The 22,918-nt window shown below is 40.3% G+C and overlaps 1 protein-coding gene across 2 annotated transcripts in view; it reads right to left on the bottom strand.

Annotated features, from left to right (window-relative positions):
• ASPH (aspartate beta-hydroxylase) overlaps positions 1-22,918 on the bottom strand; it is a 104,669-nt gene that overhangs the window by 25,771 nt on the left and 55,980 nt on the right. For both annotated transcript variants that reach the window (XM_074146230.1, XM_074146231.1), the window contains 6 exons: positions 14,772-14,860; positions 12,579-12,665; positions 9,273-9,423; positions 8,085-8,221; positions 1,376-1,474; positions 604-693 (listed from right to left, as the gene is read on the bottom strand). In XM_074146230.1, coding sequence (XP_074002331.1) covers positions 604-693; positions 1,376-1,474; positions 8,085-8,221; positions 9,273-9,423; positions 12,579-12,665; positions 14,772-14,860 — 653 coding nt within the window. The remainder of the gene's footprint in view (positions 1-603; positions 694-1,375; positions 1,475-8,084; positions 8,222-9,272; positions 9,424-12,578; positions 12,666-14,771; positions 14,861-22,918) is intronic.

Raw genomic sequence — 22,918 nt, 5'->3', positions numbered from 1 at the left:
ACATGTGTTTGCTTTTGTTGGGCATGCAACTGGTTTGTTGCACAAATCTCTGCTTTTCTGAGCTTTTTGATACTTTAATTATTGAAAAAATACCATAACTCAGCCCACACATTCAGTCCTCTCATGGTCTTCTTTCATCACATACTCACCCACTGGTGCTCAAGGTCACTTCGAAAAGAGGGGAGGTTTACAGAACAGTTATATCAGAGCTATGAGAGAACTTGTATACAGTGATATGCATGTAATTGTTTTTTTAAAACTCCAGCTAAAATCTTTGTTATAAGTGGTAGGAGCAGAAAACAGACTCTAAAACCACCTTCAGTGAATTTTTGAAAAACATGTAGTCCCTCGGTTCAAAATACCCCATGCAAGCTTCAAAAGGTTAGGTTAGATCTAGAGCAAGGGATGCTAAGAGATTGTATTGCCACAACAATAGTGGATTTTTTGCTGTTGTGCATCTTGACCTCTACACACGTGTGCTGGGTTGTTATTGCAATAGGACTACTCATGTGTCCAACGTTGAGCCCATGCTTAAAAGTTTTTCTGGATTCTGCATTCCATCAGAGGTTTAGACTTCAAAGCAAGAACATGTTAAATATGTACCTCTTTGTCTCCCATTCTCTGCAAGGCATCACCCAGATGAAAATAAAAGCGTCCATCATCTGTGCCAGGATCACCAGACTCTAGTCCTTCCTAAAAAAAAAAAAAAATAACAAACCAACAACAAAAAAGTATAAGAGAAATTTCAATAGGACTTTTAAAAGAGTTCATTTGATTGCTGTACATAGGCTGCAAATTCTACGCAAGAGACAGACTACGAAACTGGCTATAAAATATAACCACCATGGTAGCCCAGAAATTAGGTTGAATGAATACAACACTTCAGTAAAAAGACGTTGAGAAATGTTACCAGTTTTGCAGATGCCACGGCCTCTCTCCTCAGTCCCTCCAAGACAGAGGTGTATTCAGAGATGGACACTTGCCCCTGACCCCATACACATAGGCACAAGCATTTTAGAAAGTTGGATTAAGGTTTTATTTTGTGGTGTTTCTTCCCAAACACTCAGAAGTCTACGCAAACCCTCTCTGGATTTTTCAAGAACCTTACGTTTGCAGCCTACTGCCAAACACAAAACAACTTGAGACTCGCATCTTTGTATTTAGGGTTAACCACAAGTACTTGATGTTGAAGAACTGATGAGTTTCAAAGTACAAGCTTGTTCCAGTTCATAGGCAGTGATACAGCAATATCGCCGCAACACGGAGCTTAAACTGTGACTTGTGATTAGTTTGCTTCTACCTTGACATGTTTTATACATTCCAAATTTAATTTTTACAGGTAAAATGTTTACTATAGGTGAGAAAAGAAAAATACCTTTAGATAGGGTATGCTTTCTGCTATCTTGTTTTCTGCCTTCAGGATGAAGCCATAATGTACTTTGGCAAAGCCATCATCTGGAGCCAGGCTCAGAACCTGTTTGAGAGCAAATGAATTAAATAAGCATGTCTGTGTCTGTGGGGGGGTCTGTGCAAATTAACAAACCTGTGCACGTATTACTATTTAGCGATGTAATGACATCATCTTCCATTGCTGACTCTCAGCTAAATTATTGGCTTGGGTGTTCTTTCTTTTCCCCATTCACTTTTGTGTTTCTCCAGTAAAAACTTATAACAAGCCAAACTTTAAAGTCTCAGAAGTAAAATTATTCCAATTGGAATCTCTGCATTGCTTTTTTTTTTTTTTTGTGTGTGTGTGTCTGTCTTTCTCCACCCTCTCCCTTGAGTTATGACATGCTACATTACAGAATTAACACTATTCATTACCACTTAAATTACATATCCCAAGGTTTGACTAATCATCTGAAGCAAAGCAGCTGCTTTTGAACAAGCCCACAGCAGAGCCACGGGAAGAGTAGTGTAGAAATATATCTGAAATAGTTCAAAGTTAGATAGGTTTATACTGGTGGCAAACTAGTCTTGGCAAGAGGAAGTAGACTGCACTGTGAAGCACAGCAAGTACAATTGAGAAAAACAGCTGTAAAATAACGCCTGCATCCCATAATGGGACTGTGCAGACCCGGGGAACGCAAAGGGCGTTCCCGGCACTACAGTGAAGTAGAGGACTCTCTGGGAGAGCTCACACTTGGCCAAGAGAAAGCCATCAGATGGTAATGCAAAGTCTAACGCATTTTGCTTTCACACTAAAAGGTTAAGGATAAATTTTTCCTGTATAGTTGTGCGCTGCACTCTTTGCCCAAGACCAAGACCTAGCGTGCTGAATTAAACTAAAAGATTTTGTATCCTGAGCAAGATTCACACACAGAATCATAGGTGTTGGAAGGGACCTTCAGAGATCATCTAGTCCAACCCCCTGCCAGAGCAGGGTCATCCAGAGCAGGTTGCACAGGAATGTGTCCAGGCGGATTTTTCAATATCTCCAGAGAAGGAGACGCCACCACCCCTATGGGCAGCCTGTTCCAGGGCTCTTCCACCCTCAAAGTAAAGAAGTTTCTCCTCATGTTGACACAGAATTTCCTTTGTTCCAGTTTGTGTCCGTTACCCCTTGTCCTGTCACCAGGCACCACTGAGAAAAGCCTGACCCCATCCTCTTGACACCTGCCCTTTAGATATTTATAAGCACTGATGAGATCCCCCCCAGGTCTTCTCCAGGCTAAACAGACTCAGGTCTTTCAGCCTTTTCTCATCAAAGAGATGCTCCAGTCCCTTGATCATTTTTGTAGCCTTCCGCTGGGCTCTTTCCAGTAGTTCTCCACCTTTCCTGAACTGGGGAGCCCAGAACTGGATGCAATATTCCAGATGTGGCCTCACCAGGGCAGAATAGAGGGGGAGGATGACCTCCCTTGGCCTGCTGGCCACAGTCTTCCTAATGCACCCCAGGCCTTCTTGGCCACAAGGGCATTGCTGCCTCATGGTCAACTTGTTGTTCAGCAGGACTCTGAGGTGTCTCTCTACAGAGCTGCAGAGCTACAGCTACAGAGCTGCTTTCCAGGTAATGTCTGAGTTATAACTTGACTTAATGTTGCAAAAAACGAAAAACCTTCAGCAAATGTCTGGAGATGGATATTTCATGGGCGCTGTGAAAGAGAAAGATTTGTGAGAACAGGGACAGCTGTAGGGAAGGATCAGCGTACGGGGCAGTGCTTCAGGGAAAGGAGGTGCGAAACTGGCTGGCCTGAGTTCTGAAACATATACCAGCAATGTTACTCAGATAATTTAAGTGCTTTTGGTCTGCCTCAGCCAAGGAGAAAATTAGAGAAGCCTTGATCTACTTTCCAGCTTCACATACCTATGATGTATATATTTAATACCATTTTTAGCCCTATGTGATATCAATTACACGGTCAAGTTAATCTGTTGTTACACCTCTTCCCTCCTTAAAATAAGGGTGGATGGTCTTATCAGGACAGATCCTCAGTCTGCGAGGATCATCACAAGAGCCTGGCAGTCAGTGGAATTACAGGGGCTGATACCTGCTGAACGTCTAGCACAGCACCCAAATACAAAACAATGGACAGATAAGCAACTTCTCTTGCCTAAATGCATTTTTGAAGCTACTAAACTTATGCCATGGATTAAATGTCTGCGTACATTATAGCCCCTTCTCTCTGCCTTTTCCAGTCAGTGTCTAGCCTAATTTTTCAATCAAAATAATTACAAGAAAACCATAACAAGTCCTCAGGGCCAATTGCTCTGCTTTCTCAAACCTTACTACATACAAACTACACCCAAGCAAAACCAAAATCAGCACAACATGAGTATAAAATCTTACGAGTTAAAAATAGCAGCACTTCACTTCTTTTTGCAGAAAAAAGCTACTGTGAAGGAACAATCAATTTGAGAATCTATCTGAAGTCCATAATATGACTCATTATTAGCAAAAAGTGAACATGGAAATTCATAGTAAGGGTAAGTTTGATCCCCAGTGTAAGAATTTGCTACCACCTTACGCATCTTACACCTTTTGGCCACAGTATTCTGTGTATAAACGTTTTGGTCCAAGAATCTGTAGCTGCAGGGTAGAATAAAATGACTGACAGAAATATTTATTAGCCATATAATTTCATTACAGTCCCTTTAACTATAGGATAAAGCTATCTGATTAATTAAGACAGAATAGAATTTTCTGTATTACAGTTCATTTAAACAATGCCGAGTTGCATTAAGGCATGATCTACATTCAGAGCCCCTAAAGAGAAGTGAAGAGGTACAATCAGCAGAAATTACACTGGAAGTATTTAATGTAAATTGTATTACTCTGTTGCTGTTGCTGCATGCAATATTAATTATATTTAGAAATAAGTTTTACTAAACTGCTCATAGCCCATTAAATATTAATCATGAATATAGAAATTAACCTCTGGGGCTATCAATGGCTAATTAGCCAGGGCAGAGTACTGTGTTAATGGAGATATTCTGCTTTTGGTACCTCAGATAGCTCAATCAGAGCTGGCCTGCGTGTGTCTACATAACATTGCACCAAGCCATGCAGACATGCCTCAGCATGGCAGGCAGAAAAAGTGCTATTAGCAGAGAAACTGGTCTTATAAAGTTCTCTTCCACTGAATTCATCATAATCCGTAGATCTTTGAAAACAAAAATAGCTCCAAATTCTACCAGGAGTACTTTTAACATTATGTTTTCTTTGAAAATAGAAATAGCTCTGAATTCTACTAGGACTACTTTAATGATATATTTCCATGTCCCTAAGTGTAATGTTCAAAAGAAAATACTTTAATATTAACCAAAACTGAAATCCTCTCCAATTGGACTCCGTTTTCCATTCGTGGTTCAGCACACGGTCTGGTTAATGCATAATAGAAAAGTGTATTTTGTATCGGTTAAACTATATCACACTACAGCTGTTCGTACAAAACTCTCTCGAGCTGAAGTTCAATGTTTATACACGTCGCTTCTGTAGCTAAAAGAAGGAACATATCATATTTATGACTTTTGAATATAACACTTCAGCAGCTGCTAAGAGATAACAAATTTGGGGAAAACAATTTTAAAACAATTTTGATTGGTTCCCGATTTTTAAATCTGGTTATACAAAAAAGACATGAATTTAATAGAAAATAAGTAAACCGGCTAGTAAATGTAAAGAGCAAAGTTTTCATTCACTAGGATTCCCTGGGCATCTACTCAATTCCTTGGAGATTATGGCAGCTACAGTTAGACTGGTCTGAAATGGTGTATACTGTGATCCTAGGGTAGGGGACAGTGCCTGTGAAGGGTCCGGCTTGTTGTGTGTGCTCAGCCCATGCTTAACACAAACTGGTAACACTGAGCCAAGATCTAAATGTTACAGCAGGAAGCAAGGTAGGACACCAGTACCTTTTGCCGAAGAATCTAGCAGATTCCCAGGAAATGGGAAATTTGGAGTCTAGATTCTCCTGCACAGAAGGGTGTTCAACTACTCGGGAACTCGCCTGAGGAGCCGAAACAAGTACCACATACACAAGAATTTAGACAACCACAAAGAAAAGAATGGGAATTCCCCAGAGGGGAATGAGCAAAAAGCTGAGCCTTTAGCCAAACAAAGGCTATGTTCTCTTGAGGATGCATCTTGAGCTCTGCTCTCTCTTCCTAGATGTCCATGCCTTCTGCTTTAAAGAACACTTGAATAAAGATGTATGAACATCCTCACAGTGGGAAGCAGAACCCAGGATTCATAAATATTGGAGGCATCTACTGTGCAGCACTGAGTTCATGCTCTCTTGTCTGTGCTCTCTTATGTCTTTCTATCAAACGACTCATCCTACATTAGTGAGAAGAAGGACTTTATGATACTACAGAAGTTTCCCAGGTTTTTCAAAAATCATGGGAAGAGGAAGACGTCTCCTGGAGGCCCTCGGAACCACTCTTCACAGGTTGCCCCTCTCTTTATTGACTATGCACGGAGCTTGAGCACCAGTGGTAGGAGCTCCAAACCATATGGCAACCACTTCCTAAATATGCATTGCAACAGCTGAGCAAAGCACTCAAGAGCAGAGCATATGGCCCCTTATGCGATCTACCCAAAATCATGTGAGAAGCCTTCAGTATAACCAAGAATTAAATCATGTACACACGAGCTTCTCCCTGTTTCTTTGGCTATGTTTCCCTTCTTAAAATTCTTCATGTAAATTGATCCTGAATTACAACAAAGGAAAAAAATTACATTACTCTGTTGGAATTCAGCCTGAGGAAGCCATAAGGAGCCAGAATATGGACAAACCCCACAATTTTTAAAAAGAATAAATCCAACTCCTTTAAAAACTTATTTATTTGGTGCTCTTTTACAAGGACAGAACATCACTATTATCTATTCTATTTCAGTGGTTAGTGAACTGAAAAACAGAGTAATTACACTGGATAAAGTCTACAGAAGCATGGAAAACAATATATTAAAAGTAGACCAGTTCTCGTTTTGCATATCTATTCTTAATCAGAGCAGTATACACTTCTTCTGAAGTGTATCAAACTCAGTACCAGAGCAATTATATGGCAAACTCATTACCTTCTTTAATTTCTAAAATGTCCTGTGATTATTGATATTAAGAAATGGTAGCATCTATATTGTTTGCAGCAAAATACTTGAAAGATTTTGGGTTTTTTTTCAAGTTCCTTGCAGCTTGAGAAGCAGGTTTGGTTAATATATTCTGTCTTTAAAAGCTGATGTTTCCAATCCTCTGAGAAATTTGACAGCAGGCCAAAAATTATTCAACAGAAATGCTTTATGGTGGTACCTACAATGTAGCCAAAGTACATAGGAACAGAGGAGGTTCCACTCAAATATGAGAAGAAACTTCTTTACGGTGAGGGTGACAGAGCCCTGGAACAGGCTGCCCAGGGAGGGTGTGGAGTCCCCTTCCCTGGAGATTTTCAAGACCCACCTGGATGCAGTCCTGAGTAACATGCTCTGACATGCTCTGGGCAATCCTGCTTCGGCAGAGGAGTTGGACTAGATGATCTTTATGGTCCCTTCCAACTCTAAAAAATTCAGTGAAATTCAGTAGCAAAGCAAACATTACTCTGGGCAACATCTGAGACTACCAGAGGAGCTCGAGAGAAAAAAAAAAAAAAAAAAAAAAAAACGTATTATCAGGGCTCAGCTCCTGCTTCCAACCATGTGGTTGAACGTCTTCCTTCTCTTTGAGAAACCACCCGAGATAAGAATCCCCTCAGACTCCCAGATGTGGGGGAAGAAAAATTGGGCCTTTACCCTCAGGAGGTGGTACCAGTCATGCTGACTCGTCCTCAGGCTACACAACCAGCCGATTGCCGCGCTGTGCCTGTACTAAACAATCACTGCGACACCTGTGCCAACACCAACAAGACCATCTCCAATCCGGTGCCAACAGCTTGTGCTCTACCAGTGACGTCAAGCTCCGCATCTCCCAGAGCTTCCAGATGTTGGAACTGGATGATCTTTAAGGTCCCTTCCAACCCAAACTACTCTACGATTCTATGTTAACAGGGTTTCTAGATCGCAGGAGCAGGGTGGCCCTTCCCGGCAGTGAACTTTCCCCATCTTGATAACCGTATATGACAGCAATATAAACCCAATGAACTGCCCACACTACAAGCATCATGAAAGAAAAAACAGAATTTAGGCTGCTTACAAAAATAATGAAAAACCAAAGGTTAAATAGCTATGTTGAATACTGAATTACTTCATCACATGGTTAGAGATGGTGTACCTGTAAAGAAACAGGTTTCTGCTTTCAGTGTCTTGCAGATAGGATATCTTTTTTTTATACTACGCATTACATCTATATGCGTTGTCAATATATTCCAAAACTGGCTACCAGAAGGTATAAGAAATCAAGTATTATCAAGCATATGACGAAAAAAAAAAAATCTGCATTTCTCTGTCTATGAAGAACTGTCAGTATAAGGAAATCTGAATTAAAATTAGATGATAATTAAGAACTGCACCAGAAAAAAAATCGTACCTATACTAACCCTTCAAAACCAGACATATGAAATGTTTAACAATTAAAAAAGTTAAAAGCAGGCAATCTTTAGAACGAACGTATGAATGCAAGTAACTTTTTCCCTTGACTGGAATGGAAGCTCACCTCTTCATATACTTTCTTGGCATTGCTGTTATCTCCTATCAAGAGGTAACCAACACCAAGGTCATTCTTGAATGAAGTATCACCGGGAAACAGCTGAACTAATTTCTGTAGAGTAACCAGGGAACCTCTCATGCGACCTAATGTGATGGAACAAGACTTAATTACGACTGCAGATATGAGTAACAGTAGTAAGACGCTTACACAACATCTAAGAAAACATAAATCAGAGCCAGGTGTTCAACTTTCACTAACGATCAAGAAGCAGAACCTGAAAAAACTTGTGCAGATTAGAGTATATTCAGCTGCTTGGTTGTCACCGGAGGTGTAGCCATACAAGGAATATTTCAGGAGATCACTGCCAATGCATATCCCGCAGTGTTATGGGAGCCTCTAGTGGAGAACCCTTCACAGTGTAGCAATAACAATATTTAAGCTTCTGTTGCTCTTTCATGCACAGATGTCAAAAGTGCTCGAAAAAACTAGGCAAACATATCAAAATAAACTTAGTCTTAATTGATTAAGTAATTAAACATGTTTCTATTGTTAAGCAATAGCTCCACTATATTTCCACTAGAAAATTAATCAAGCTTCGAGTGCTTAAAATGATGTACATTCCCCAACTTTAGATGAGGTCTTGCAGAGGAACAGCAAGATCAAAACAAGTTGATATTAAAACCATCCCATGGGAACAGAACTCTTTTCACCAAAGTTGACTGTGCCTCACATTCTAATCAGCACTTCTCGCACATCACAGAATTGAGATCTAAAATTTCAGATGTTATCCCCGGATTCAACTCCATCCTTCTCTACGTTTACAGAAAGTATATTCTGAGTATGTTTACTCTGTGTGTGCCATTAATTTCCTCATGATCTCCCTCAGCTTCAGTAGAAAAAGATGAACATTTTCTTCTTTCTCTGTCAATAAAATTTTTTTGACCACTTCCCCTCATAGCTTCTCATAGCACCTGGTGCACTGCTGTCTACAGGCACTACTATCACACAAACAATTATATACACTAGTTCCCTAGAAAAATTTTAAAGAATTTGAAAATATTTCTCTAAAAGCATTACAGAGATTAGGAACACTACTGAATATTCAATGGAATTGGTGCTTTTAAGTCCTTAGCCATCTTTTGAAAGTCTTGCTCACACAACTTTCAAGATTTTTACATCACCCTCAGGTCTTACCAAGAAACTGCTGCCTGTCTGCTTCTCGTTTCAAACTCAGCTTTATCAGATCTGAAGGGACATTTGGCAGACTAACCACCTCATCATAGGTGTTGATGGCTTTTTGCAGCATCTCATTACTTCTCATTTTCTCAGCCAAGTCATCTTCAGACTAGAAAGAATCACAAAACCATTATCAGAACACGTAACAATCCATTAGTCTTAAAAATACTCTTGTTTTATTAGAAGGCAAATTATGCAATTGTTAGATTATGGGAAAAATTTTAGAATTATCTTTAACCTATATAATTTTGGCATAACGATGGATAACTTATTTGGTTGTGCTTTACGGTAAGGCAGATTAGAATTATCATTAATTCTTGTTTCCTGCAAACTGTTTGAAAGCATAAGTATGAGAAAATCTGCACCTTAAACATACATTAAGACAGATTTTTGGTTAACATTTGTAGAAGTCATAATATCTGCTTTTGAAAATAAACGAAGCAATCTGTTTTAATAATATGGCAGAAACGTAAATTGTTGCCTACAGACTATTTGTATACTAAGCCTCACACTGGGAGCAACGCACAGATCAAAACACACCAACAAACATTTCTTTCACGTATTCTGACACAAATTTATTTAGATTCTTTCCTAGGAAACTAATTAGGGATTGGCTTTACTCTTGCATATGTTGATAGAACATATACCCTACAACTCTTTCAGAACTTAAATTTCTTCATTAAATTCAGGAGCAGACCAAGGGATATACGAGATTTCTACTGTGAAATTACAGCTTCAGTGAAACCAATGGAAACTACTACTGGCTTCACTTGTGGTATTGGATTTTCTTAATTTGTTTCCACAGCTGAAAAAAATGACTATACCACGAATGCTGAATTTTTGAAGCATTACTTTGAATTGTTTATAGAAAAGCATGCATTTTTATGTGTTTAATGCATTCTTCCCAAGCACATCTATTTTTACTGGTTTATGTTCGTTCTCAAGTCAATTAGCAGAGCAAGGTGTAGGTGCATCACAAGCACTTCAGGTGCAGAAGCTCTTACTGGTCTATCTAAATTCACTGTTTTATCAAACACACTCATTAGTTCAAACAGCTTCAACTGTGCTAATTGCATATGCTGTAGTAAGTAGTTAATACCTGCAATCTTTTTGCACTCCTGCCCTTTATTTTTCTTCCCTCAGGCTACTTTGAAACTGAATATGGGAAATACCAAACAACATGGATACTCAGTCAAACAGCTGATTAGGTGGTTTCAGAGAGAACTTCAGAAATCAGCTTGAAGAAATTATTTTTTTTTTCTGATGTATATTCACTGGGAAACTTGCTTTTCCTTTTTTTTTTTTTTTTTGTGGGAATTGCAGGGCAAAGAATAGTAGAAGATAAATAAGCAAGAGGCAAAAATTGTCAGCATAAAATCTACATAAATTCATCAGTACAGATGCTCTAAATCATATAAGGAGGTTTAAGATCTATCTATTTGTCTTTTCAGCCTCTTAAAGGCATTAACGATTTCTGTAGAAGATTTTTTCACCTGGCCTAAGTGTAGCTCCAGAAATCAAATCCGGAATTGCTCAGATTTCTGAAAACCACTTCTGATTATGAAACCTTTTGCCGAATTTTGGGGAAAACAGTTGCATTTTAAAGCTATTAAAAGATCCAGAAAAATTAATCCTCATGTCTTATTAGAAACTGAATCTACAGAATTAGCATGTAATGTTGGTTCATAGAATTGAAGAAATACACTCTTGTGGTGAGTTCCTGGCCTTTACTCTTACTTTTCTCTGCAGTTTTAACTTTAGTTAGTGATGAGAAGTAGCAAATTTGAATGTGTTGTGTTGGTATAAATACCCATTTAAAAGTAATATGGTGTTACGATATAAGTCCTAAGAATAATTCATCTGTCTGTGAAGCCTGATTTTCCCGTTCTTCAAACAGTTTCAACTTAGACATACTGGATTCAATAAATTGTCATTGGTCAGATTAATATGAGGGTTCAGTAAAAAGACTTGTATCAGTCTACAAAGGCTACTGGAAATGAAAATGAATTTATAGGGGTTTTTTTATACATTACCAGAAAGTCTATGCTAATTACGACTTCAGATCTTAGTCTGCAGGACCTTTTAAGCATTATTGCAGCAGTAGGTTTTAACTACAAGTTGTTGTAAAGGGACAAATGAAGTTGTGCGGCTGGGGGGACTTCTGAATGCGACCAAGCTTCACAGCTGGCTTCAATCATCTGCCCTCCTCCTTATAAGCAGTGAGGAGGCAGGAAGCTTACTCTTAGATATGAGTACATTCATTAAAAAGGTAAATATTAAAAGCATAAGTTTACAGAGTTAAGTCCATCACATGTATGAACTGAAGCGGTCTCCTACTGTAAGAAGGCAAATAGTTCAGCAGACTATCCCTCACACAGAGCACTGAAGTATTTGGTCTGCTCTCCATCAAGCGGTTGCATGATAGTTTTTTGGATAATCATGGTTTTGGTTTTAGCATGACTATTCTTAACCAAGTGAAATCTGGTTGCGACTCCAATTCAAGTGTCTCCTTAACTGTACAACAGCACAATTCGCTTGTACAGTGAGGGTTTCACTTTGCTCATCTTGATTAACAGGAGTTCAAGCAGTCTTTTATTACATCTAGTGCAGTGGGATTATTCTACTGTTTATGAAAATACAAGGATTATTCTCTTCTGAGATATCCCAACACAGCTCAAAAGTATTATGAACGCAGAGCTTATTTTCCAATGCTTTCACTTTTTTGGGGGGGGCAAGAACACCTGAAACAGAACTCACTCCACAAAAAAATGCTAATTAATCCTTGCCTATGAATATGAGTTCTTTATCCTTTAACACTCTCTCTCTAAAAACTCCAAATCCTTTTCCCTATTCCCACTTAAGAAAGAGCAGCATTTAGCCCAGACTCAACTGATATGTTGATTTACCAGCTGCAGCAAACGGTATGTAACAACTGAGTTCTGCCTTTTGTTCCTGCACGAGGGCATTAGTTGGGATTTATCTCTTACCCTTCATCTGATAGTTTTCATGACACCCACAGGTTGTGTCTTATTGAAAATTGAAATTGTGTTCTTCTGTTATTTACGAAAGTAAGACAGAAGTTCCCAAAGTAACTGGGGAAGGATAGAGGACTGAAACAGATACAGTACGACAGATCACACGATTCTTTTTTTCTTTAGGAAATATCCATAAAATTATAAATGAAGACTGACCGAGGTTTAGAACTCTATTGTTAAGAAATGTTCATTTTATCTTCTTTTAACATTTATAGCTTTTTTTTAGTACCTGTGCTTTCCCATATCTTGCTCGAGGACTCTGTGGATATTGATTCACTAGTGCTTCAAAGGCCCTTAAAGCTTCTTCAACTTTTCCCTGGAAGGCAGAGATATTTATCAGCAATTCTATTGAATAAAAATGCTGATGTATGCATGACCTAATAACACATTAGCTTGCCCAATTAAAAACCAAAAACAAACCCAAAAAACACACGGACTGAGTTAACAGTTTTCACCCTTATTTTCAGAAGGATTGCCTGCTCATTTAAGAGAAATTCATTGCCATTATGTATGAAACAATATTATCCACTTTCTATGGTTAAAATGACTAACTCTGTTTTTATTTTACTCATTTTCCCTTTGTTGACTGGAAAAAAATGCTGAGATGACAATAACTTGTCTATATCAAAATGTAAAGACTCTATTACTAATAACAAAATCCAAACTGAATGTAACAGAGTATAGAAAGCGAGTTCTATACATACCCAGAAATTTCCTCTGTGCATACCTCACATGACCATTAGTAACATAACTATGGTTCTTCTAGGGGAAATACAAGACTCATCCATAGCCTATGGCTGTTTCCTCCAAACGTTTTGAATAATGATGTCCCTCAGGACACCTCACACGTGCTCTGTGTCTCTTCCCTGTCCCATACAAAGTCCAAATGTAACTATGGTATTCTCACGGTTGATGCTGACCAGCAAGTAAGGATGTAAGTTGAGAAGAACCAGCTGCACTGTCAAACAGGAGCTGAGCACTGCTCAGCAAAATTTGGCATCAGATCCTGCTGCCACTTCCAACTCCTACAGCTTTAGAAATATGAGGGATTATTACACACAACTGTATTGTTATTTTCAACTATTACATGTGTCTGATTTGTCACTAAATTTATCTTGCTTCCTACAGGACAAGCATGATGGTCTGCAACTCACCAAGAGACACAGGCAGGGAAAGAGTCGTCTAACTATGGGCTCATCAAAAGTTTCCGTTACGCCTTTCTCTGACCAACCAATTCTTTAAGTAACAAAAAGCATGAAAATGTTTTTTATTATTGTATTCTAACACGCAAACAAGGCTCCTAGTGAAGAGCAGCAGCAGAGGCAGCCTGAGGTTAGTGCTGTCTACGTAGTAGCTCTTCAGCCCCACCATGGACCTACAAGAACTCTGGGGCTGCACGGATAGCAATGTAAAGCTAAATTTGCAGTCAGTCTTCTGAAAATCAAGAATAAACCCACACCTACAGTGACTAAAGTGGTTTTTATTTTACTGTACTGAAAATAATGTATCTTATTGTTCAGTCTTCTCAAATCCAGGGCAGAGCAAAAACTTGCAGTTGTTCTCCATGTGCTAGAACTGTCCATGAGGCATACCAGAGTTTTCACCAGATTTACACCCAAAGGGCTTACTGTCTTTCATTTCTAAAAGTCACTTAGTCTTGCTTCACTATTTAATCTCACATCTAGAAAAGGGATACCTCTGCAAAGGTCTTGTTTTCTGAAACATTCAAATAAAAGAATAAAACTGGAAGTTATCAGAGGTGATGAATGAAGAATTTTTGGTTTTTTGTTGGGGCTTTTTTTGTTTGTTTTTTTGCAGACAAGTTATTAAATTCAAAACTACCAAAACTGACTGATTGATGTTAAGGTCTCGCTGCCACTGGTGAGAAGCAGGAACATCTGCTTCGTGCTGTAAGCAGCTGTACGGGAGCAGACACTCACGGGACACATACGGAATTCCAGCAGAAAAAACACCCACCACAAAGATTTGCACCTACTGCTGACGGAGCGTTGGAACGCTTCCGGAGAGATCCACATTAACATCCTTATTATCTCAGTTCTCTGATAATAGTTGACTTCTGTACTCAAATGGACAACAGCAATAGGACATATCTAACCCTGTTCCATGTGATTAATTTAAGCTTTTTGATAATAGGAATTCAACGGCTTCAATAAGCTAAATATTTTCAAGGTTAAAGGTGAGCGAACACACATGAAGAGACATACACTCACGACTTTAAAAATTTTAGGATAAACTATCCAGCAGAAATGAAACTTGAAGGACAATCATGAATTCAATATTTAATTTTAAAAAGTTAATTTCACAGAAATCTAAAAGTAATTTTCCCTTTTTCTAAGTTAATTTTTATTGTATTCATTTCCCCCCACTATTTACAGCCCTGCAGGAAATGTCCAAAACTTACTTTTTTACGTAATTTTTCTGCAGCATCTAGTTCAGCTTTAATGGTCTTATCAAACTTATTTAAGAGCTTTGGCTTTTTCTTCTTTTTAGCTGGAAGAGATTTAAAAAACACACAGTTCATTATCTCTTTCGTATTTCACAGCAATTGTTTGGAGCAACCTTTAACTAGAGACTAGTACTGTGCTGGTAAAGTGTACGATTTTCAAATAAGGCAGTTTCAAAATACACTGAAAAGAAATCGATTTCTTACTTATTACAACCACAAAATCCAGTATGAAAAAGCAATCTTCAGTCATTCAAAACTGAATAACTTCGCAGTCAAGTTTTTGATAAAGATTTTCACCTCATGTAGTCAAGGATTTATTTTTTTTCCGAAATGGTTCAATTAACATTGAATAACAGAAAGAACTGTTATTTTTCCACATTTATATGATATTATGAAAAATATCATTACCGGACCATGTTAATAATTTCTAAAGTTGTTCAATATGTCTGCTTCTCTATCTAAAACAATTAAAAGGGTTGATAGAAATCAGAGTTAATCAGGGTTGGAGGGACTTAGAGAGCAGCCCTGAGGAAAGGGACTTGGGGGTGCTGATGGACGAGAAGCTGGACATGAGCAGGCAGTGTGCTCTCGCAGCCCAGAAGGCCAATCCCATCCTGGGCTGCATCAAGAGATGTGTTGGCAGCAGATCCAGAGAGGTGATTCTGCCACTTTGCTCTGGTGAGACCTCACCTGGAGTACTGTGTGCAGGTCTGGAGCCCTCAATATAAGAAGGACATGGACCTGATAGGGAGGGTCCAGAGGAGGGCCACAAAAATGATCAGGGGGCTGGAGCACCTCTGCTACGAGGACAGGCTGAGGGAGCTGGGGTTGTTCAGCCTGGAGAAGAGGAGGCTCCGGGGAGACCTCATAGCGGCCTTCCAGTGCCTGAGGGGGGCCTACAGGAAGGCTGGGGAGAGTCTGTTTACAAAGGCCGGCAATGACAGAACAAGGGGTAATGGCTTTAAACTGGAAAAAAGCAGATTTAGATTCGACATTAGGAATAAGTTCTTTACCATGAGGGTGGTGGAGCACTGGAATAGGTTGCCAAGGGAGGTGGTTGAGGCCTCTTCCCTGGAGACATTCAAGGTGAGGCTCGACGAGGCCCTGGGCAACCTGGTCTAGTTGGGGGTGTCCCCGCTGACTGCGGGGGGGGTCGGACTAGATGACCTTTGAAGGTCCTTTCTGGCCCAGATGATTCTATGATTCTATGACTTAAAAACTCATGTAGTCCAACTTCCTGCTGAAAACGTGTTTAACACCAAAATGTCTGATCAAGACTTCTTTAATTGATCAAGTTTTCACAGCTTATCAAGCTACACACAGTAGCAGAGCAGCAGAAGTACGTAACAAACCAGCCTTGAAGTAAATTGTGTAAAGTAAATTGCATTTAAAGCAAATTGAAATCATAGAATCATAGAACGGTTAGAGTTGGAAGGGACCTTAAAGATCATTAAGTTGCAACCCTGCTGCCATGGGCAGGGACACCTCCCACTAGACCAGGTTGCTCAAAGCCCCATCCAACCTGGCCTTAAACCCCTCCAGGGATGGGGCAGCCACAGCTTCTCTGGGCAACCTGTTCCAGTGCCTCACCACCCTCACAGTAAAGAATTTCCTCCTAATATCTAATCTAAATCTCCCCTCTTTCAGTTTGAAACCATTACCCCTTGTCCTGTCACTACATCTCCTGACAAAGAGTCCCTCTCCAGCTCTCCTGTAGGCTCCCTCCACATATTGGAAGGCTGCTATGAGGTCTCCCCAGAGCCTTCTCTTCTCCAGGCTGAACAACCCCAGCTCTCTCAGCCTGTCTTCATAGGGGAGGTGCTCCATCCCTCTGATCATCTTTGTGGCCCTCCGCTGGACCCATTCCAACAGGTCCATGTCCTTCCTGTGTTGAGGACTCCAAAGCTGGACACAGTACTCCAGGTGGGGTCTCACGAGCGCAGAGGAGAGGGGTAGAAATCACCTCCCGTGACCTGCTGGCCACAATTCTCTTGATGCAGCCCAGGATGCGGTTGGCTTTCTGGGCTGCCAGTGCACACTGCCGGCTCATGTTGAGCTTCTCACCCACCAACACCCCCAAGTCCTTCTCCTCAGGGCTGCTCTCCAGCCATTCTCCACCCGACCTGTATTTGTGCCTGGGATTGCCATGTCCCAGGTGCAGGACCCTGCACTTGGCCTGGTTGAACTTCATGCGATTTGCACGAGCCCATCTCTCAAGCCTGTCCAGGTCCCTCTGGATGGCATCCTTTCCCTCCAGCGTGTCGACTGTGCCACCAAGCTTGGTGTCGTCAGCAAACTTGCTGAGGGTGCACTCTATCTCACTGTCCATGTCTCTGACAAAGATGTTGAACAGCACTGGTCCCAGTACCAACCCCTGAGGAACTCCACTCGTCACTGGCTGCCAATTGGACATTGAACCATTGACCACAACCTTTTGAGTGCGGCCATCCAGCCGGTTCCTTGTCCACCAAGTGGTCCATCCATCGAACCCATGACTTTCCAATTTTGAGACCAGGATGTCGTGCGGGACAGTGTCAAACACTTTGCATAAGTCCAGGTAGATGACGTCTGTTGCTCTGCCCTTGTCCACCAAGCCTGTGGCAGTATCGTAAAAGGCCACCAAATTTGCCAGGCACAATTTGCCCTTAGTGAAGCCATGCTGGCTGTCTCCAATCACCTCCTTATTTTCCATGTGCCTTAGCAGAGATTCCAGGAGGATCTGCTCCATGATCTTGTCAACTGTGTCAATTTAAACCGCTATTTACTTCATAGAGGTTCACTCTTAAATAATGTCTCTTAGGTTGCGTTAAGTATACTAGATGTTAAAAAAAATGCAAATACACTACTGAAGGATATGACAGTAGATAACTGTTTTTCTCCACTTTTGTTATAGCTAAATTTTGCTTTTGCACTTAATTAAAAACAAACCAACCCTTTTCTGTCACAAGTAAGGGGAATATATATTGGCTGACACAATGTGTCAGTTATGTGTATCTGTAATTAGCAGCACCTATTTTTGCTTAAATTAGGCATTGCTGTTTTTCCCCCTCTATGGACAATAAGTCATTAATAGCATGAAAAGAAGTAAAATTATTTTGTTTGTAGAAGTTTAAATGAAATGCTGTGAAATGCTGTATCTGTTATGCGTAAAGCTAAACACAAACACCCTACAGCTTAACATCACAGGATTGCTGCAATACTGTAGCACATATTTTGGATAACCACTACAAGGTACTGTAACTCATCATGTATTGTAACTGTCATGGTCCAGAGAAGGGCAACAAAGCTGGTGAGGGGTCTGGAGAATAAGCCTTATGAGGAGAGGCTGAGGGAGCTGGGGTTGCTCAACCTGGAGAAAAGAAGGCTGAGGGGAGACCTTCTCACTCTCTACAACTCCCTGAAAGGAGGGTGTAGAGAGGTGGGGGTCGGTCTCTTCTCCCAAGTCACAGGCGATAGGACAAGAGGAAATGGCCTCAAGTTGCACCAGGGGAGGTTCAGATTGGATATTAGGAACAATTTTTACTCTGAAAGGGTTATTAAGCACTGGAATGGGCTGCTTCCACCCAGGGAAGTGGTTGAGGCACCATCCCTGGAAGTATTTAATATAACACAGACATACGTTATAGTAGACATAGTGCTTAGTGACATGGTTTAGTGATGTTTTTTTTATCAGAGTTAGGCTGATGGTTGGACTAGAAGATCTTAAAGGTCCCTTCCAACCCAGGCAATTCTATGATGCTATGTTTTATTCTGCTTCCTAAGCCCTGAGGTGCACCGTTCAGGATGACAAGAGCCACCACACGCTGCTGGAAACTGCCCTCATGATTCTTTAAATACTTTCCCTCTCAGCCTCTGATCCTACACCGAGCTTTAGGCAGACAAATCACTTCATCTGGGCTAAACCTCAAAGACGATCGCCTTGGTTAACGCTAAACCAACACTAACCCCATCCAAGCCTTAGAGGATCTCATGAGTCTGAGCTGCTTTGTATGAGATGAAAAAAAAACCTGACTACCTTTGATTCTTTCTTTTACTGTCACGTTCAACACTGAACTCAGACAGCTCTGCACGGAGAGAGTTTTTCTTACATTAGCTTTATAAACTACTCCGCAGCATTGCTGTGCACAGTTAAAGAGATGCCATTGCTTCTCAGGGGCAGGGGGGAAACAGAGTTTAAGCAGGATTGAAGCTGTCCTACCAAAATCCATTTACTTTTTCACAAAGGTCGTATGAAGCTTTAAATGTAAAAAAAAATCTTAAGATCTATGAAAGAAAGGTACTAAAGCAGCAGTGCATTAGGATTATTATATCTCTGTTGATCCTTCTTATAACAGAAGTGACTGTGATTTTCCAAGGCATTAGCTACCAAGAAGGTAAGAAGGAAAAATCTGCCTGACATACAGGAGTTTATTCTTTTTTCAGGATAAACCACCAAATAGTACACTTTAATGTATTGGTTTTGTTCCCCTAAATACTTCAGGGCTTCATTGCACCCTATGAATTTAAATCAAGCATTTATACTCAAGCACACAATAATGCACTTAAACAATGTAAACTGGCCAAAGAGATGCTCTGCTGTATTTATTTTTAATATAATAATATAGATGGGTTTCATGTCTTTTCTTCATTGCTCAGAGATAATATAGTAGAAATGCATTTAAGTACGTGGCCAATTCCAGTCTTGCTATGTCTTAACTTTAATATTAACCACTTTATAGGAAAGTGATGTCTTTCCTGCATTTTCATGCAGTTAATGATGATAATGATTAAAGAGCACAGCGCTGGCTTTGTTCCAAGTATTCACACCCCATGCATCCAGCAGAACTCATAGAACCAGCTCTCATCATGACAGCAAGGATCCCTCCACCTCAGACCTTGAGTCCACAGTGACTAAAGAAGTAGGAACAGAAGTTTCTGGGCCTGAAATGAACAATTCATAATCCATGGAACAATCCGTGGAAAAGGTTTGTTGTGTTTTGTGGTTTTTTAATTTTTTTTTTCCTGAAAATACGCCAACTCATTTTTTCAAGAAACCATTTCTATTTCTAAGGCCTGGCTTGCTCAGCAGTAGTTTTGGATGAACCTGAACGCATCAGCCCAAGGAGCCAATAAAAGCAAGTGTCCCTGAGGACACTTTAGGTTGGTTGAGCTCACAGCTGCTCTGCAAAACTGTCATTTGTTGTTAGCAGGAAAACTGAGGCACGTCAGTTCCTCTGGGTACACGATCTGGGGAGCTTCTGGCTGGACATCACCACCACGCACTCAGTTTGTTCCTGTTCTTTAAGTAGGAGGCCATACATACAAGAAATTATGTCAACTAAAATATCAATTCTCAGTTCCTATGGCATGAATGAAAATCAATGACTGGCCAGTTACACAGAAACTGTGTATTCAGGAAGAGAGGACAGCTATTTGTCAGCTTTCTAATTTCCTGTATTCATGGAAAGACGAAGTCATTTGGTCCTTCTCAAACTTGTAAGCACAGCAATAGCGCGGTTCCTTCAAGGCAATGGGATCCCATCCACCAAGAAAATCTTACTGCCTGTGGGACGCTGTTTCCACAATTCCTTTGAATTTGCAAGGAGATGAGACACAAACAGCTCAGAAGAAAAAGGGAATTAAAATCTTACAAGTCTGTGGTACAAAGATATAAACATCCTTCCCCTCATATTTGACTTTGGTGATGTGTTGGAAGAACCTTTTCGCCACCCTCCATTACAAGAAAGTATTATCTTCCCATTTTCAGTACAATTATGTATCAGCTCTAGCCCAGCAAGAGATCAATATGAAAAGCTGGAAAGGAGCTGTTAACATAAATATTATTCAGCTGCTGGGCACCAATATAACACAGCAAACATTCTATAACGAGCAATCATCTTCATCTCCCATTCTGCTCCTACGTTAGAGGATTCACCAGGGAGCGTTCAGTGTAACCATCCAACATTCCTCTATATTAACCAGATAGCCTGCTCTCTCCCCGCAGGGGTATTTTAATAAATTATCCACTGCCTCCTTCCAGTGTAATAATCTTTTAGCAGATGTGACCCAATATATTAAATTCAATGTTCCAAAGAAGTTAACTTATCTGTTTTCAGAGGAAAAAAACACATGTAATTTTTCTTCAGTGACTCACAGATTTCACCATGTTGCTGAAGCAATGCACGATCACACAACTGCTAGGGTGATTTGTAGTCCAGATCTGCTTGAGCATGGTAATAATTCTTTTAAATATCATACTATGGTCTTGCGAGAATAATACTGAGGATTTTCCAATAATGGCCTTGGATGTAAAGACAGGCTTTCTATCTAGGATTGCTGTAGAATCCCTCCGAGAAAACAGGGTTCCACTGTCAAAGCAGCAAGCCAGGGAGAAGTCTTATATAGAACTCCATGCTAGTTCTTTCCTTCAGAGAATAAACAACAACCAGTGATGACAAGCAGCCTTGTATCTTCCTTCTGTATTAAGATACAGAAGAGAAGACCAAAAAAAAAAGAGAGAAGGAAAATACTTTGGAAGGGAAATGGTAATGTATTAACGGTAGTAATTAAATGTATGAAATTAAATGTATTAAATGTCATCCAATGAAAGATGATGAAATAGCTTTTGTATATACCTATTTTGCCATATGAAAACTAAAACACCAGGCATAGTTTACATTTTTATGTTGAAAGGCACCTTGTCATCACCAAAAGCAGTGACAGCCTTTTTCTACAAAGGTCAGAGAAATACCCTTTGAAAAATAAAGGAGGCTCTGCTAGATACTCTTCAGACCACAAGAGCATCACATGAAAATTAAGGAAAAGTAAGTAAACGATTAAAGTTTTGCTTTAATCACCTACTTTTGAAGAATGTTTTAAAAATATTTTGACTTTAATTGTCAAGGGTGGGGGGCAACATTTACATCTGAATAAGGAAGAAAAAGGGGAAAAAGATAGTAGTAAGTAGCTTGCTATTGGAAGAGGGGTACTGTAAAAAGCTACAGAGACGAAAAGAATAAATTATTTTCTATATCACGATAGTCAGGACAAGGAATAAAAGGCTTAAAATAGCTACAAGAGAAAATTTGGCTTGAACATCTGGAGCTAGTATCTATGAGCAAGCACAGAAGAACAGACTGCTGAGGGTAGTTCTGGAATTCAGGTTACTGGAAATTTGTAAGAACAAGTTGTATAAGCGTCTGCCAGGAATGATGCACACAGCTGATAAGGCCCTTCGTCAACCGAATAGACAAAGTAAGCTTCAGGGTCCCACCCCGTCTTACTTTCTACAACTTTTGTAATGTACTGCTATGTGTCAATGCACTTGAGCGCCGAGACTATAATTACACAGGGAACTTCCTTTCTCTGATTTGTTAATTAAAGAAATTACCCCAGAAGCTCGCTGTGCCAGTCATCACTGTGACTGAGATTCCCCCTAACCCTAAGCCAGCAACAGAACATTGAAGTTGAAAACCAAATGTATCAGCTGCAGGTTATCTGACTTGTCTAACAATCATGCTTTTATGTTCTGCAGCTTCTACTCAACTATTCAGCTTTTGTTCATCTTCTTTCTCTTTCCTTCTCCTGTCATCTTTTCTTCCAACCTCTCCCTTTCTCAAATTTGATGCCCCACCACATTTCTTCCCTTTCATTTCTACACTTACAATCTGTTTCTTGATCCAGCTCTTCCTATTTAACCTCAACTTGTTCTTTGATACCTGTTGTCTTCCACACACTGGTTGCTCATGCCCTTGCTCTCAGCACAGGAAGGACATGGACCTGTTGGAACGGGTCCAGCGGAGGGCCATGAAGATGATCAGAGGGCTGGAGCACCTCTCCTGTGAGGACAGGCTGAGAGAGTTGGGGTTGTTCAGCCTGGAGAAGTGAAGGCTCAGTACCCTTGGGTGGGTCCCACCGGGCTCCATAGACTTGTGTGTGTCTAAGTGGTGTAGCAGGTCACTGACCATTTCCCCTTGGCTTATGGAGGCTTCATTCTGCTCCCCATCCCTGTCTTCCAGCTCAGGGGGCTGCATACACAGAGAACAACCGGTCTTATCTTCCCTGTCTGAGGCTTGGTGGGGATGGGGTTGTTCCACAGTGACTGCCAGTGGAGGACTTAGCCA

This window comes from Numenius arquata, chromosome 4, assembly GCF_964106895.1.
Source record: "Numenius arquata chromosome 4, bNumArq3.hap1.1, whole genome shotgun sequence".
Lineage (NCBI taxonomy): Eukaryota > Metazoa > Chordata > Aves > Charadriiformes > Scolopacidae > Numenius > Numenius arquata.
This window is presented reverse-complemented; position numbering and strand designations above follow the sequence as displayed.